Here is a 16,482-nt window from a genome sequence, read left to right as displayed (position 1 = left end):
TATACCAAATGTGTATACCGGTTGGCTAAGATCGGCGTAGGATCACCTATTCGCTTTTTGACATCGCTGCATTAGTACCATAAAATGAGCGCCACCATCACAGTAGTGACTGCTGTTTTTTAATATTAATAATTATCATGATTTACTGGATTAAAAATATATTATTTAATTGTATTACTTAGATCAAGCTTCTTCGCTCTGTGTTAATTTATTAACTCATTATTTATGACAGTAAACTCGATATAATAAATACAAATTATTGCCCTGAGTGCACACTGGAGAGCATATAGTTATGCAGTTGACCAGATGCCATTCACTTCAAATGAAAATTTTAGTGATTTTTATGTTTTGAATACAAAATAGGTTAGATTTTTCACCTCGTGCTAATTCGACAAAGCTGTTACCTGTGATGTGCTGAACATTAAACTATCTTAACATTTTTCTTAAAAGTCAAATCGTGTTGGTTTTAGCTTCTTTGTATATTCTGACTGGACTCCTTCAAGAAAAAAAAAATCTTATAATAGAACTGTGATAGAATGTCGGTTTAGAAGAATATCGCATTATAATAATTAGCCATTCGTAGAAGTAACCTATAGATTACTAAAAAGATTGAAGGTTTTCTCCACATATCTATCCTCGGGACTAACGAAGGACTTTGGAACCGTATGTCTGTTGACTGAGATAAAAATGTATACGCAGGTCCAGTCTTAAGAAAAACTAGGTTACCATGACAGCAATCCTCTAGACATAAGAACTTTATCTTGGCAGTAATTCCTATCAGTTGATGTTTATTTGTTAGATTATCTTCGTACAGGAAGCACAATGAGCAAAACAGAACTCATCCTACTATTGGTTTTATGGATTAGCCTAAACTTTCCAAAAAGTAAGTTTCGATGTGATAGGTAACCCAGCATAAAGCATTCTACCTGTCCGCTTACCCTTAGAATTAATAGATATTTCACAAACCAACTAGCAGCCAACTTTTAGTTTAGAATTACACTCATGAGTATTATTTCGTGTTTCGGAAGCATTTAGACAGAAGAATGACTGGAGGAATGCCAAGCCTCCTGAAATGTCTTTTTACGAGAGCTTCGGATCCAGCAGGGTGCAAAACAGATTTTGCAGAAAATCGGCTTATATATCTTTTTCTTCGTTTAACTATTAATACTTTTATTTGGCTCGCTTACTGCAAAACTGGATGATAAAGTTAAATAGCGTGCGCACACATTCGGAGGGATAATTTCATCAAGCGGAGGCATGTTTGCAAACTGAGGCAAAATTAATTGGCTGATCTAGAGAAAGAGGGGATTGTCTCCTTCCTAAGAAATGTAAGTTAAATCACACTGCAGAATTAGAATACATATTAGTAAAATGAAATGTTAATGGTTAAAAACTGATGTAAATTCCATCACTAACAGAAGTTTTTTCAAACGTCTCTGCTAATATTTATCGAGTGTTCTTCACAAACTGGACTTCCACTTATCTCGAGCATTCGATTCTATTTTATTTCAGTAATGACATAAATGTATGAATTTCACGTCATTAAAGGTTAGTAAATTAGAAGCCTTCTACCAAAGCAAATAATGTCACTGAGATATCGTAGTTAGTAACCATCCTCTCAACATTTAACTAGAAAATGTCTTAAGTACTCACTACTTTATTTATTATTTTTTTAACTAGAGAGCATATCTCTCTAGCGAATGGAAACTAAGGATACGTAAGCAAATACGTTTATTTCATGTATTTGCAAGATGAACCTGATGACTTTTTTTTTTGACTGAGTCACAGAAAATTTAATCAGTTCGTTTAAGTTCTATTAAATTTTGATTTTAATTTCCCTGGCAGTGATAGACAACTTCTTAATTTTGTTTTTCCCTTGTAGGATCCCATTCTTTCATTTTTCAGAACAGGTTATTACTACACAATGAAAACCTAGCAGATCGGCGCAAGTCAAAATTCGAGGAAAGCGAAGGAAGAGTGCTAAATAGTAATGAACAGGAAAAAGATATAATCAGGGTAATTAAGTCTGTTTAAAAAATTCAGCCATGCTTTCTCTATTTAAACAACGTTTACATAAATTTTTATAAAACTTTTTTTAGAAAAATCTTGTAATACGATATAATCTCAACACTATATATCGACTTACAAAACCAACATATCAGAAAAACAGGTCACTGTTGAACACATAATTCAAAACCACAACTATGGTTTTGAATTATGTTCACAATTCCAAATAATGGTTGAAATTAATGATATCTTACGAGTTGTGATACCAAACATGTCAAGGAGATATGACCGACAGATAAGCGTGAACTGAAAATGCTGTAGCTTGATTAAAATTGCACCGAATAAGAAAAACGAGTCACTGTTGTAAATTAACAAGAGTACAAATCTGTTATAGATCTGCAAGAACATCCGTAGCTCAGTCGGTAGTTAGACCAGGGTCTCGGCTAAGACAAAGAATCTTTACAAATACATTTTAAATGAAGGTGGATTAGTCAGCATCGTACGGGAGTGGAAGGATTGCTCCTCCAGCAACACAGGCAAGCCCGCCAGAAAAGAACATGTGCAATTAATAGACATAATACATTGCTTCACAGCCTTCCTTACTTCAGATGTACATCAAAAGAATAAAAATCCGCGATTTGGCCGAGTGCTGGGGTTACATTCTAAAATTCATTTGCAAATAAACTTTGGAAACATCAAATATCTCGAAAATCAAGAACAGAAACCTGAGTAATTTAGTGGGTGAAGGTAGTATTAACTGATTTAAAAAAGGGCCAAACAATAATACTACACATCGCTTTGTCTATAACTGAAGGCATCAATCAGAGAAGAACAGGCAATAAATATACGTTTAAAATAAAATATGGCGCACACACACATTGTCTCGTTCAATATTTCTCGCATTTTTCACTGTGGTGAACAAGCGTTCAAGGCGGGGCAGTGTCTTCGCATTCATAATAATGATTCTCTCGGATTACTTTAAGCATCAGATCATGCAACTTCTGGATTAAAAAGGACAGGTCAATCTTCACTGAAAATACTTCATTGTGTTTATGCAATGTGGATTAGTTTTAATCTTCTTAAAAGCTTCAAGTAATCCGAGAGAATCATTATCATGAATGCGAAGACACTGCCCCGCCTTGAACGCTTGTTCACCACAGTGAAAAATGCGAGAAATATTGAACGAGACAATGTGTGTGTGCGCCATATTTTATTTTAAACGTATATTTATTGCCTGTTCTTCTCTGATTGATGCCTTCAGTTATAGACAAAGCGATGTGTAGTATTACTGTTTGGCCCTTTTTTTGATTAGTTATGTTTTTAACATCTATGGTTTTAACAGTTAATATTACAACTGATAAGGTTAGTTTTAATTTTTTTTAATTTTACATAACCAGGTAATTTAGGTGATTGTGCCAGGTTTGTATGTTTCATGTGTTACGTGATATACTCTATTTTTAAAAAAAAAAACATAGCGTATTAAATTCGTGTTTTGTCTGTCTTAGAATCAAACACATTATGTCTTTCACTTACATTTGTAATGAGTCTTCTTTTTGCAACTTAATTAGGTGTATGTGCTTTTTCCTCCATTGTTTATGAGCATGAAGTTTTATTTATTCGAAAATAAGAAATCGATTCATCTAGAAAGAGATAATTGAAGGTTTTGTTCTGTTGTATAATTATGCTCTACTGCTTTATTCAATTGCATTGTTTTAAATTGGGTATAATTCTATTCTTATAATCTGAAAATGGCCCTCCAATATAAAATCACAGAAGCTTTCGTGGTTTTGATCCCACACCCACATATTATATAACTAAAACGATCCGTGTGCATATACACACATTACTGATCTCATCATGTATATATATTGTCGCTGAATACACAACTACGGGTAATGTTTCAGTTTTTGTGGACTACAAGAGTAGAATTCAGAAATTCATCGAAACCTTACTGAATAGCGCATGACCACAGTGAACCATACATTTACGAATGTGGCTGTTCATAAACAGCTGAGTAGGTATTAGGTTAGTTTGGGGTATCCGCATGCGTCAACGGCTGAGGAGAACACTTAAAATATCAATAGTTATTCGCCACATTAAACTTTTGAGTGACCCAAACAGGTAATTTCATCACAAGAGAAGGATGGGAAGGCAGTGATGTGTCAATATGGCGCGTTTGTGTTTCCATTCCTAAAGCAATACAAAGGCTTGTGCAGTGCTGTGAAACCAGTGGATAAAAATCCATACTATTACGACAGTGCACTTGTACGTTAGGGGCTATTGTTAAGCTAATTTTAATAAATACATCACGGAACTTTTCCGACTTGCGTGTGCGTTATGATCCATGGAGTCGTTTCCGACTCCTGGCGACTCCACGAACATACACTCTCCATTCCGATCTGTCCCTGACCATGTCTTTCAGAACCTCCAAGCGCACTCCAGTTGCTTCTTTAACTCCATCCACCCATCGAATTCTTGGTCTTCCTCTTCTCCTGCTTCCATCAACTTTAGTAAGCATCATCATCTTCTCCAGACTGTCATTTGCTCGCATCATATATGTCCGAAGTATGGCAATGTTTGCTTGATGATCATAGCTTCAAGGGATCTGGCTTTATTCTGTCTATAAAGCAATCTGGCTTTATTCTGTCTATCACTGATTTATTGGTTTGCTTTGCAGTCCACGGTATTCTTAGTAAGCGTCTCCAAACCCATAATTCAAATGCATCTATCTTCCTTCTTTCACTCTTTCTCAGGGTCCAACTTTCACATCCATACAGCACCACAGGGAATACCATTGCTTTTACGATTCTGATTTTTGTTGTGAGGCTAATATCTTTAAAGATCTTGCTTAAATTTGTCATTGCTTTTTTTTCCGAGTAATAATCTTCTAACTTCTTCGGTACAATAACCAGCTTTATCAACTCAGGATCCTAGGAACATAAAATTGTTAACTGCTTTCATTTTCTCCCCATCTACTTCAAAATCATTATGATTTTCCGACTTATCCTTATAGAATTATATTGCAGTCCATTTCACATAATAACGCAAAATGTAAAATGGTAGCGCATGCTTACTAGGTATGAACGAAATTTAATCTGGATATTACTTTTAAGTAAGGAATTCGTATTCCAATTTCACCATAATCCATCCTGTTTGGCATTGAGTTGGGTTATGTTAATTGCTTCTGTTCTGGTCGGTTTACGTGTTTTGCAGATGACAAGATTAAAACAAAAGTACCATCATACACGACTTCGTATGAGACTGGCTATTCTCATACGAAAGCCAGTATTCTCATACTGGCTTTATAAATACTTTTCACCTTTAGTGAAAAGTATTTATAAAGATTTCTCCCCATCCTATACGAAATTCGAACCGAGATCTTTTCAAACTAAAGGCATCGTCCTTATCGACTGAATGAAGTTTACTACTGTGCTCAACTGCCAAATAACATCTTAGAAGTTAATAATAAGGGGCTCCGCATATCATTAAGATTACATTCTTATTAATATACACTGATAAGCTCAATATTTAAAAAGAAAATGGTATTTGATGATCAAGTAATTATTTCCCTTAAGTGCAGACTAATTATTAGCTCAATAGATCCAAAATAAGAAGTTATTCTAAAATGGGAAAAAAAAACTTATTTTCCCGAAATGCATGAAAGATGCAGTGAAATTACAATGTAAAATTTATTAATTAAACCAGTTAAAGTCAACAAGATTACTGAAATATTCTCTGCTAAACTGACGTCAACAATTCCTCTACTTTCCTTTAATCCTTTTTACATACGAGCAATTAGTCAGCATCTCTTCATCCAGTTTCAAAACTCCTGAACCAACTTTCTATTCACCCATTTCATCATATACATCTGCGTTCTTTGGAACAGTCTCTTTACACTTTTTCCGTAAGGAGCACAACTTTTAATTGTTTAGAAACCATTCCCCCCCCCCCTCATACACACGTTCCTGATAGATTTTGCAGCTTCGTAAGAATGGGATTGATAAAAAGAATAAAGTGAAATATAAAACAACCGGTTAGTTTTTGCAAAGTCGCTCCCGTTTCTTTCCATGGTGTTCAAAAACACAAGTCCATAACAAATGAAACCGAATTTCATTTTTGCCGACAATGGGTACAGACATCAGTCATGTATCCACTTGGTGTGCGCTTTTCACACTGCATTTTAAGTCTTCTAAAGTAAACCAAATCGGTGCTCTAGTAAACTTACCGAGTTTTTTTTTTTTTATTTAAGGTAATTTTATATAAAATTAAATCCATCGTTCTTTTGAGTATTCTAATTATTTTTGAAGGTAAAGAAAATCGTCTTAAGAAAAATATAGCCGAAAAATATAGCTATACGAGCAGCCAACCTACATTTGCTGGTGATTATAATCAGTCACATATTTGTTTTAAAAAACTGTATTCGAAAACGACAGAAACAGAATTTTTAGCGGAAATATCACATTTAGTAATTAGAAGGGTATTTTTAATGAGTTATTCCAAACAAGCACATGCCAGTACAAAATTATAAATATTCTTACTTACTACGAACCTTTCTTCCCTTGGCAGCATTCAAGCCATGTTAATAAACAATATATACTACTGAAACTCGTTGTGGGATTTACAATGCTTTAAGTAAAATAATATTTTATACCATTTACACGCAAATGTCATTCATATTTCTTGTGGGATACATTAATTCCACCATCATCAATTTTCTGATATATACATCAAGGGGGTTTACAACATATATTCAACTTAAAAAAAAATTCAAAAAAAATTTCAAAAAAAAAAAAAATTTAAGCCACCTAAGAATATTTACCTGTAAATGTCTGGTATTCGAAAAAAATCCACAACAATAAGATTTAATTACAGAATCGTAATTAAAAGGTTCAGAGTTTAATGTGTATTGTGTATATAAAAAAAAGGTTTTGTACTTAATTCTGAAAACTAGTATACAACAAGTGTATGTAATATATGTATTCAGTAAAGACTAATACAAAAATGTCAATTTAGAATCTTAATTTTATTTAAAACAAGATGAAACACTTTCTTGCACTTTGCTTTAAAAAAAAGTACAGAAATAATGTTTGTATCCTAACGAGTGTGATAATATTCGGTTAGTGCTCTCTCAGAATTGTTCTTATTAAAAATACACCATCTCCAAAGATTGTGTTTATTCCTTTACGAAAGGCAGTCTCGAGATATTATCTGCTGTTTAAAAAGTAAAAATGAGATAGTGGAGCCTTTAATCGAATGTACGAAAAAGCAAATATACGCATTATTCCGAGTCTGTATATTACGCAGTGCAATTCTAAGATTACTTAGAGGCGAAATTTATAAAACCTCTTAAACATACATTTTCACAACTAAAAATTTCGAAGCAAGAACATTGCTTGCGTACATGATATAAAAATAATAATCGATAATAATGATTCTTCTTTTGATATAAGCTTGTTTTAACAAGTACGCAGTATGTAACTAATTTAAATTTTTATAACTTTTCAGACCTGGGGTGGAAGAACGAATGATGAAAGTTTTACAAATGAAGATATCAGTAAAGGGTCACAAGGCAATGATTTGGAAAGAACCGACGGAATTTCAGCCACTCTTTTGTTTGATGAAGTACTGGATGATTACTTTGACCTAGTTCCGTCAAATTTTGCTTTTCCAAATGAGGATGAAGACGATCTTTCTTTTCTTGATATAATGGAGTATAGAGATTTAATGCCACACGAAAGAGAAGAAAATGATGAATGGCAAGAAGATGCCTCAAACCTTAGCATCATTAGAGAAGTACCAGAGCAATCAGAAGCAGCAGTGGGACTTCAACGAGAAAACAAGCCAAATTTAATTTCAAGTTCGAAGCCTTCAATTGCTACGTTTGAATCATCTTCTGAATTTGAAGATTGTGAAGATATCATCTCAAAAAAACCAAACTTACGAAAGCGACATTATAAGCATTCACTGATGAGTGCTAACGAGCACTTGATGTTAAGAAAGAGCAAAAAGGGTGAGCAGATTTTTAATAATGAGTTTACTGTAATTTAAAGTAATATTAGGACGTATAGAATTTATATCACTAACCACCAATATTTTCGGGTTCAGTTAACTGCGACCGTTCTGATCTCTTCGAAGATCGTAATGTGATAAGTGGAACTTAAACGATCTTTGTAGTTATGAACTGCGATGAGATTCACAGCATTCAGTATCTAGTGCATATTTCACAGGTTTCGTTAATTTGTGCAGAGAGGTTTACAACGTCAGATTTACATTAAATACATGAAAACTTTGACATAATAATAAATCTCTTACGAGCTTTTCTGAATAAGAGAACTTTTCTTCACAATTAACTAACGAAACTTGAGGAACATCCACTATATGCACTTGAGATATTTGAAGTTGTGGATCTCATCGCAGTTCGGCACAAAAATGGTCATAGTTTCCACTCTCGTTCTTATCATATTATGTTACTCGTATTAAATATTTCCCCAGAGATGAAAATGGTAGCATTTCTGATCGAATAATATCGAATCATCAGGAAACAGAATGAACATCCCGAAAACATTCCAAACTGCTGGAAAGATAGATTCTTACAGCTTCGCTGAACTCATTATTTCACTCTCCTACACACACAAAATACTAATAATGTTACACTTCCTTTTTAACTTACCTCTAATGCATCAATAGTGAATACCATGAGGATTAAATAATCCAGGAACCAAAAACCAAACTTTTTTTTTAAATCCAAACTACTTCATGTCTCCAATATGCAGAATGGTGTTCATACACAAAGGGGCGAAAAACATCTGCCGCCTTTCCCAAACACTTTCACAAGCCCCTGAGTGGGATTTTATTACACAACTTGTTGACTGGAAAGCGGATAGGTTATACACTCGGACGAATAGGCGAGAAATGTAAGATACGTGTTTAGGTCAACATACGTTCAAACTATTTCATCCTTTGCACAAAATTGTCTCACATTATTTACTGCCCTTGCTCTTCTCTAGATTTTAACAATTAAAAAAAAAAGTGAAAAGATAATGAAAGCAATTGTTTATTAGTTCGTTGGCCGAAGTCACTGGTTTTCCATCGTCATTAATGAATGTGTTTGTTATACATCTGCCGAGTTGTCCATAGCTGACTTACTTATTTCTTCTCTTAGCAGGACGCTCTTCGTCCTAACAACTCTCATTCTATCTTGAAGCTTCTCTTTCCATATGACTGTTAATGATCATTTAAATGTCTTTCCTATCTTACAGCGCACGATATTTTATTTAGCAATGTGTTTGAAATTTTTATTTTATCACACTTTTCTATCACAGTCAAATTTTCGTTGAAGAATATTCATTTCGATTTAATTTAATGCCACTCATTGGTGAGTAATGTATTTTTCCCCTACTTTGACAAATCATTTAATAATCTTAGCTACAATTAAAAGAAAATGCTGAAACTGTTTAGTTCCAATTGGCATTTACATGAAGTTGCATTTAAATGCATACTGTTTGGAATTATGTCAGAAGCAATTAGGCTAGTGAAGCAAATACATTTATATATGTACATTGCATGTATTTTTCTGGCAGGTTTACCTGCTTTGCAGGATGAAGGCACCTCCATGAGACCGGCGAACTCACCTTCGTTGAAAAATCCCTCAAAGGTTTTTCGCATTGTGGGAAGGATTCAAATCCAGATCTGTACCACTGAAGAGTATCATCATTACCGAGTGAACTACAGAAGTTCTGCATTATACGTCATATTCATGTGATTCAAGCAATACGTATTGCACAGGGCATTGAAGCGGAATACGCACATCTCGAATACTCTCCGTGGTCTTTGGACACACACTCGTATTTAAAATTGGAAACTACAATGATTTAGTGAAGTTTTTAAACCAAAATCTTTCCGGTTCTGCTTATCTAAAGGGATTTATCATTCTTTTTTTCGGAGAATACGTATTCTTCGAATGTAATTTTTATGAATATACACCCAAGATAGGAAATTCTGTAAAATGTTCGCAAAACGGAACGACAAATTTTTCCATTTTAAATGAACTTCCTTGAAAAATATAAAAGACAGACGGATATGTGGTTGTTTGTTGAGCTTTTTAAAAAATACTCAGTGGAAAGTTATAAAAAGGGATCTTCACTTTAAAAGGAAATAAAACGTGATTTAACAAATTCCACGAAGTGTTGCTACCAGAAATCAAAATTTTGGTCTTTCAGTGCCCCCCACCACACACACACCGATTGCACACAGAATTATGACAAACGTTCTAGTTTGGGAAAGTGGTAAATAATTTTGCTCTCAACGTTTAAGTTGCAGCAAACAATCCACTTTAAGATTTACTTGAATCCATTTCAGATTCTTGTAATAATTAATTTTGGACAGTTGACATAACTTTCTCCATTTGAAATTTATTTCTGCTTTATCTTTTGTGCTGATGACTAGTAACGTGTATGTTTTTACCATCAGGGAAAAACTCTGGCTGGTGGAAAAATTGCTGTATAAAAGGAAGGCGAGCAGGAACGGATGTTTCTTTATACCAGTCATCTAATCTATTTCAGAAATGCAGAGAAAAATCTAGATCGCTGGGATCTAGAGTACGCAATATATGTCGTCTTATATTCTGGTCTTGTTGCGAGAATAAAGCTCTAAGGTAAGCATTTTTATGTCCCTAAAAATTTCATTTAGTTCTTGTATATAACTGAACATTTCAGCAGTCAAATAATCAATTTTTAAATTGGCTTAAATTTTTTCGTTTTCGCTATTTTAATCAGTCATACACTCAAATATTTTTGTTCCTGAAAGTTTTTTTTTTTTTTTTTTACTTAAAAACCTCAACCAATTTCGTCTTAAACATTTTTGTTTTATTACACTGTACACTTCGAGTCGCAGTAACGATGTTGTTACTCTCAACACTTTACACCAATGGATTTTATATCAGATGGGAAAATATCTGATGTGAATTTGAGATCATTCACATCAGATATGATAAACTATCCACATTATGAAGTACATTGAATACAGACCTTCAATTATGGGTATCTCATGCATTTTCGGTTTTATTTTGACCAAAATAAATAAATAAAAACAACAAATGTCTACAATAAAGTATTAAGTATTACCAGAATATTTATTATTATAAATATGATTGTTTTATTATTAACCAGAGCTAGTTGATTAGTTTTTCCAGGTACTTTAGGTATCATTTCATTTCTACCTGTTCACAATACTACTGTTATTGTTGCTAAAAAAAAGTAGTTTTTTTCCTCCCGTCAAAGAAATAACTGTCGAAGTGATTTTTAAAATTTCCCCCTCTATTTTTTTTCTTTCTTAGTAATGGCAGGCGAAGCGCAGTATTCACTGATCTTTAATGAATGCAACTATTATTAAGTGGTTTATACGACAGTGAGAAATTCTAAGGATGAGTTAAGGCTTTCTTCTCTTCTAAGTTTTTGCTTACAACCGAGTCTTACAAGGTCAAATCAAATATGAGCTTACGGCTTGAGGTTCAACAATGGGATAGATGCATTACTACTTGAACTTTTTTTTCCTGCTAGACTGTCAGGACATTATATCAAATTCTGCACCAACTTTTATGTCACATTTCTCACATAAATCAATAATTTCGACGTGCTCAGCGTAAATGACAGGTCTGCTTTACATAATGAGTCAGCCCCTCACGCACAAAACTGACAGCTTTAGCATCTTCAATTATTAAGAGGCACACTCCTGTGCATCAGTTCTTAGGTGTTGCTCCGAAATATTCAAAGTTGAAGAGAGCATAAATAAGATAAGTGAAAAATAAAAGCCTCAAGTTGGAGAGTAGTTAGTACGCGAAGAGGAATGCAAAAATATTATGCTATGAACACTGAAGACTTAAGAAAATGCTGCGTTTCCTCCAAAACTGTATGAGGTTTTGATGAAGATTGGCCCTGGGGACCAAAATTGCATTTTACCAAGAGAATAATTGGCCAAGTTTAACGGCCAATTATTTTCTGTAATATTTTCAGTCCTTCTGTCAGAAATCTCCATAAAAGGTTTATGGTGGTCATAAATGGTTTAACATCTCATACAGCAGCATCCAGTGAAATTCTGAGGAAACTAGTCTGTAGATTTCTTAAAACTTATAATCAAGCTGTTTCTTTTGGGTAGACAAAGCGTCCAGGAACAGCTTGGAAACAATTGTGTCTAAAGCATTTTCGTAATTGGTAAAAGGTAGGACCAATTTTACCATGACCAAAGAATCCAGTGGGAGGACTCTGAATACTAAACAGAATTCTCTGAATGAGAAAATGTATTTTCTACAATGATTAATTGTCCTGTAGATGAACAAAAGGAAGTTTCTTCCATGTCTTAAAACGTTAAAAAAAAACGGAAATTGTAATATCCAAACGAGGATAAAACTATACTTAGATTAAAGTTTAACTGCTAATGTGAGAGAGATAAGACAGTCATTTAATAATAAAGGCTTGTCGATGGTCTTCAATAGTTTAAAAATAGATCGACACTGTGGCACATAAACCTTCACAACCATATAAATATGCCATCAGAATTAGGAAACGTCTTGGTATCCACATTGGCCAAGATTCGTTTGATCTTCTACTGGTGAAGGACGTGAAGATCGGTATGAATTTGGAGAAGGACATTGATCAAAATCAAAGCAAAACTGGAGGAAAGTTAAACTATATGATTGATAGACTTTTTCGGGGGGGGGGGGGAACATGCCTTACAATTCTACTTCAAAAGAAGTGCAAGCAAGATGAGACAAAAGTTTAGCATCTTTTGCATGGGACCAGAAAAGCATGCCCCATTTGGAAAACGATCCGAATTTCCTGTATTTAGACTTTCTTTTTTAGCAGCGGTTCGGTTGGATCATTTGGATCATTTGCTTGCAATTATTTCGAGGTATGTTACATGGAAAAAATATAGAAAATTCAATGAAAGAGATAATAGTTTAAACTGGCTTGGGAATAAATGTTTTCACACCTATAAAAACCATTTCAATGATGTATTCAATATTTTAAAAAAAGAGTACTGAAACCTAGAAAGATGGTGCAAAGATCCTTCCACTTAATATTTTTGTAATGAAAGGTATAACATAAGACGACAGTGAATGCATTATTGTTACTCTGAGAGAATAAATTAACACCAGGTTGTTGTAGCAAATGCCTCAGGTTTCTTTGTTGAGTGGACAGCAATTTCTGGTAAGCATGTATAGATGGTCAAAATTACACATAAGACAGTTATCAGCCGCATAGGTCAAATGTCTTCCAAAAAATAATAATGGTTAAAGTTGAGACTAAACAGGAAAATAAAGCGGAAGTTAAGATTTTTTTCTCGGAATATCAAACGCAAAACTACAATAGAAGATTCTCTCCCAGTACTAGTATGAAATAAACGTTCCTATCTATGGAGAACTTGAATAAAATTGCAGTAGTATAAATGCAGTCGGAAGAGAACGCAGTTTTCATTCTAATGGTCATATGAGTTTATTCTATCCAATTTAACAACAAAGTTCCATATGAACATAATTTATTTAATAGGATGTTTTGACTGATATGACCTTTCTAAGCTACCTCTTGAAGTTGGGAACGTGACTGTACTAATTTTGCATTAAATACGAATGTATTTAAATGCATATTATTCTATTCTATCGTGTATTTAAATACTGAGATGGAGTAAATTAGATAAAATGATTCTCCCTATTCTAGAGGACGAAAATATTACTTATAAGTCGATTCAGTGCTCCAGTAAGCGGAATCTCGCACCAGGGGATAAGATTTATCTGCCACCTAAACTTGAATCCATTTGGGATCAATAATCGCAATGGCTGCTTACACAGAACCTAGATAGCTACTGGAATCTATCACAGATACAAATAGAATTTTCAGTATGTTTTTTCTCAAAACTTTTTTTAAAATCACTGCTGTCATTCGTATTCTCCATCTAATTAGCAAAATTTAGAAACCAGTGAAGATGAAAAAAAAAAGTTTTGCTTCTTGCATACAAATAAACTTAAGTCATACGTTACATTCTTGGAAAATACCGCTTGCATTTGAAATATCCTCTCCTTAAGTAGAGTCAGCCATTACTATATATCGTTTGCCATCACGAAGGATTATAAACAAAAGCACGCAAATCAAAACAGCTTCATAATGACATCAAGTGTGATGATATTAGCAATTTTCAAATGGAAGTTTGTATTTACTAAAATAAAAAACCAAAAAATAAATGCTGGATCTAATATCCACTTAACTTAAAAAAAAAAAAAAAATTAAAAAAAAAAAAAAAGAAGTTTAGTATGTTTATAAGTAGTTGCCAAGGTCATGAATGAACCAGATATCTGTCATACATAACTGGCGTGTGACCGGTACTGATCATTACTGAAGAATTTGTATTCTTGTTATTCATTTGTATCAGAGGCATTCATCAAGAACTGAATAAAAAGTGAATTAGTTTAATTTCCTTTTCTATTGCACTTTATCTCAGGAATTGAGCAAATGGCGTTTCCACTTAATGCCACTGAATGATTTTCACCAATGGTCTGATTAATCATTATCCATGTTGTATCATAATGATAAAAGCAGAGCCAAAGAGGGAGAATTGGTCGTTCAGATTATTTGAAAGCAGAGTAACTCGAAGTTTATTTTTGTAAAAAGCAATCTACTGTGGTGGCTTTAAATTTCTTGCAATATCCTGGAGGTAGTTACTGGTATCTATATTCAAGGCGAGATAATCGCAGTTTTCACAGTGCTCGAATCTTTTATAACTCGCTCAATGTTTTTATTTTTATTTTTTATTTATTTATTTTTAATGAAAACAGTTTCCGAGTCCTAATCCAAAAGCTTGGCTAAGAAATGTGGCACATCGACAATTTAAGTCCATTTCATACTTCGATCGCCCCTTAATACTCCACTATTCTTTCCTTTTTTATCTCAAGAATGTAAGATAATTTAAAATTTGTAGCAGGAAATAATTTCCTTTTGTTTTTTTTACAGGCGCTTCTATGTCACACGTAAAAGAGCAGTACAAAAGTGCACAGGACATTAATGGAACCATTAAACTTCTCCGAGGTTACTTCCTGTTTCAAACATTCATTCAAAAGGTTCCAGATCTTCAAAAATTCAAAATAATCGATTTAGTATTCAGTGTTAGAGATACTCGAATTTTTATGCGAAGTTTTATGGTCTCCAATCAACTCAAATATTGTTAATACGTGTCTCACTGAAAACCCATTAACGATTTTCCACCCTCTTTTATTCCCCTAATCACTGGTATAGTCTAATGACTGATCATAACGTAGTTAGTTCAACTGCGCCAGCATAGATTATTGACAGTAAAATATTCTGGATGTTCCGATAAGCATCAAGTAATCAGGTGAAATACGATGTAAAAATTACATATGATCATATATATATATAAGCCTCTATATACAAGTAGCTCAGTTGTGAATATATTTCAAACGCAAAACTTTGTTTTGCTTACTTGGCAAAAGGATTAAAATCAAGTATAAAATTTCTTGGTATCTTTAACACACACACACACACACACACACACACACACACACATATATATATACACATGATAATCTGCTTTTACTCGGTTGTTGTGATACATTTTAAAAAAGAGATTTAATGACTAAAAACCGAGATAAGTTATAAAGATTTTAATAAGAATAATACGACTAGTTTCGGCTTATAACATCCTTTCTCAGGTATTCTTAAAGGACAAGAATAGTAATAAACATTGAAGTATCAAAACAAACTGGAAATTACAGGTAAAAATTGCCACACATAATTGATACATAAAAATCGTTGTATTTTTTCAAGTTGTTCTAACAGGCGTGCCATTGTTTATTGCAAGTGTGCGTGCAGGCTCACGTGAACGCCAATATTGAATAACTGCAGCATGGCTATCTGGGATGTTATAACTCAAATTGTTGTTTAAGTGGACAGGGTTCAGCAGGATTTCCCTTGATTCTACAATTTTCCTCTCAAACTCATCATCGCAGCGAAAGATATTTTCTGATCTATCCCAGCAAACGGAGTGGCTCTGTTGATCATCATTAGGATTATTTGAAAAAAGAACATGACTGGATAACGCAGTTACATGAGAGCTTTTGTAAGAGATGTCTCTCTTATGCTCTTCTATACGTTGTTCAATAGATTTGTTAGTTCGTCCAAAACAAGGGATATTGCAATCGCACCATAATTTATATACACCTGGATATTTTAGGTTGTGTGATGAGTAGGTTTTGGATGGCTGATTAGAGAACGGATTTTAGGAAGTGTGGTGAAGTACGTCTTGATATTATATTTTTTAAGGACTTCAGCCAATTTTTTAGAGACTGTAGTTAAAATACGAATATCCAGTGCAACTGATGCGTGTATTGACAACTACAGTAGGTCAACATTGCAAATGCGAAATTCATTGCATAGGAAGAAATTACATAAATATCATTTCAGCGATGATTAC

At 33.7% G+C, this 16,482-nt stretch overlaps 1 protein-coding gene across 1 annotated transcript; it reads left to right on the top strand.

Moving 5' to 3' along the window:
* Positions 1-813: 813 nt before the first annotated feature.
* Positions 814-15,765, top strand: LOC150102795 (uncharacterized). The gene is made up of 5 exons (XM_090399473.1): positions 814-883; positions 1,883-2,016; positions 7,513-8,017; positions 10,477-10,660; positions 15,006-15,765. The coding sequence occupies exons 1-5, from the start codon at positions 823-825 to the stop codon at positions 15,055-15,057; spliced, it is 936 nt and encodes a 311-aa protein (XP_090255599.1). The 5' UTR covers positions 814-822; the 3' UTR covers positions 15,058-15,765.
* The last annotated feature ends 717 nt before the right edge of the window (positions 15,766-16,482 follow it).

The sequence above is a fragment of the Typopeltis vanoorti genome, chromosome 10 (assembly GCF_054136105.1).
Source record: "Typopeltis vanoorti isolate ZY-2024b chromosome 10, IOZ_Tvanoo_1.0, whole genome shotgun sequence".
NCBI lineage: Eukaryota > Metazoa > Arthropoda > Arachnida > Uropygi > Thelyphonidae > Typopeltis > Typopeltis vanoorti.
Note: the sequence above shows the minus strand (reverse complement) of the source record. Positions and strands in the feature narration are given on the sequence as shown.

Coding starts and splice junctions, on each gene's coding strand:
- LOC150102795 (XM_090399473.1), top strand. CDS start 823: ATGAGCAAAACAGAACTCATCCTACTATTGGTTTTATGGATTAGCCTA. Junction 884..1,882: donor TAGCCTAAACTTTCCAAAAA/GTAAGTTTCGAT, acceptor TTTCCCTTGTAG/GATCCCATTCTTTCATTTTT. Junction 10,661..15,005: donor TGCGAGAATAAAGCTCTAAG/GTAAGCATTTTT, acceptor TTTTTTTTACAG/GCGCTTCTATGTCACACGTA.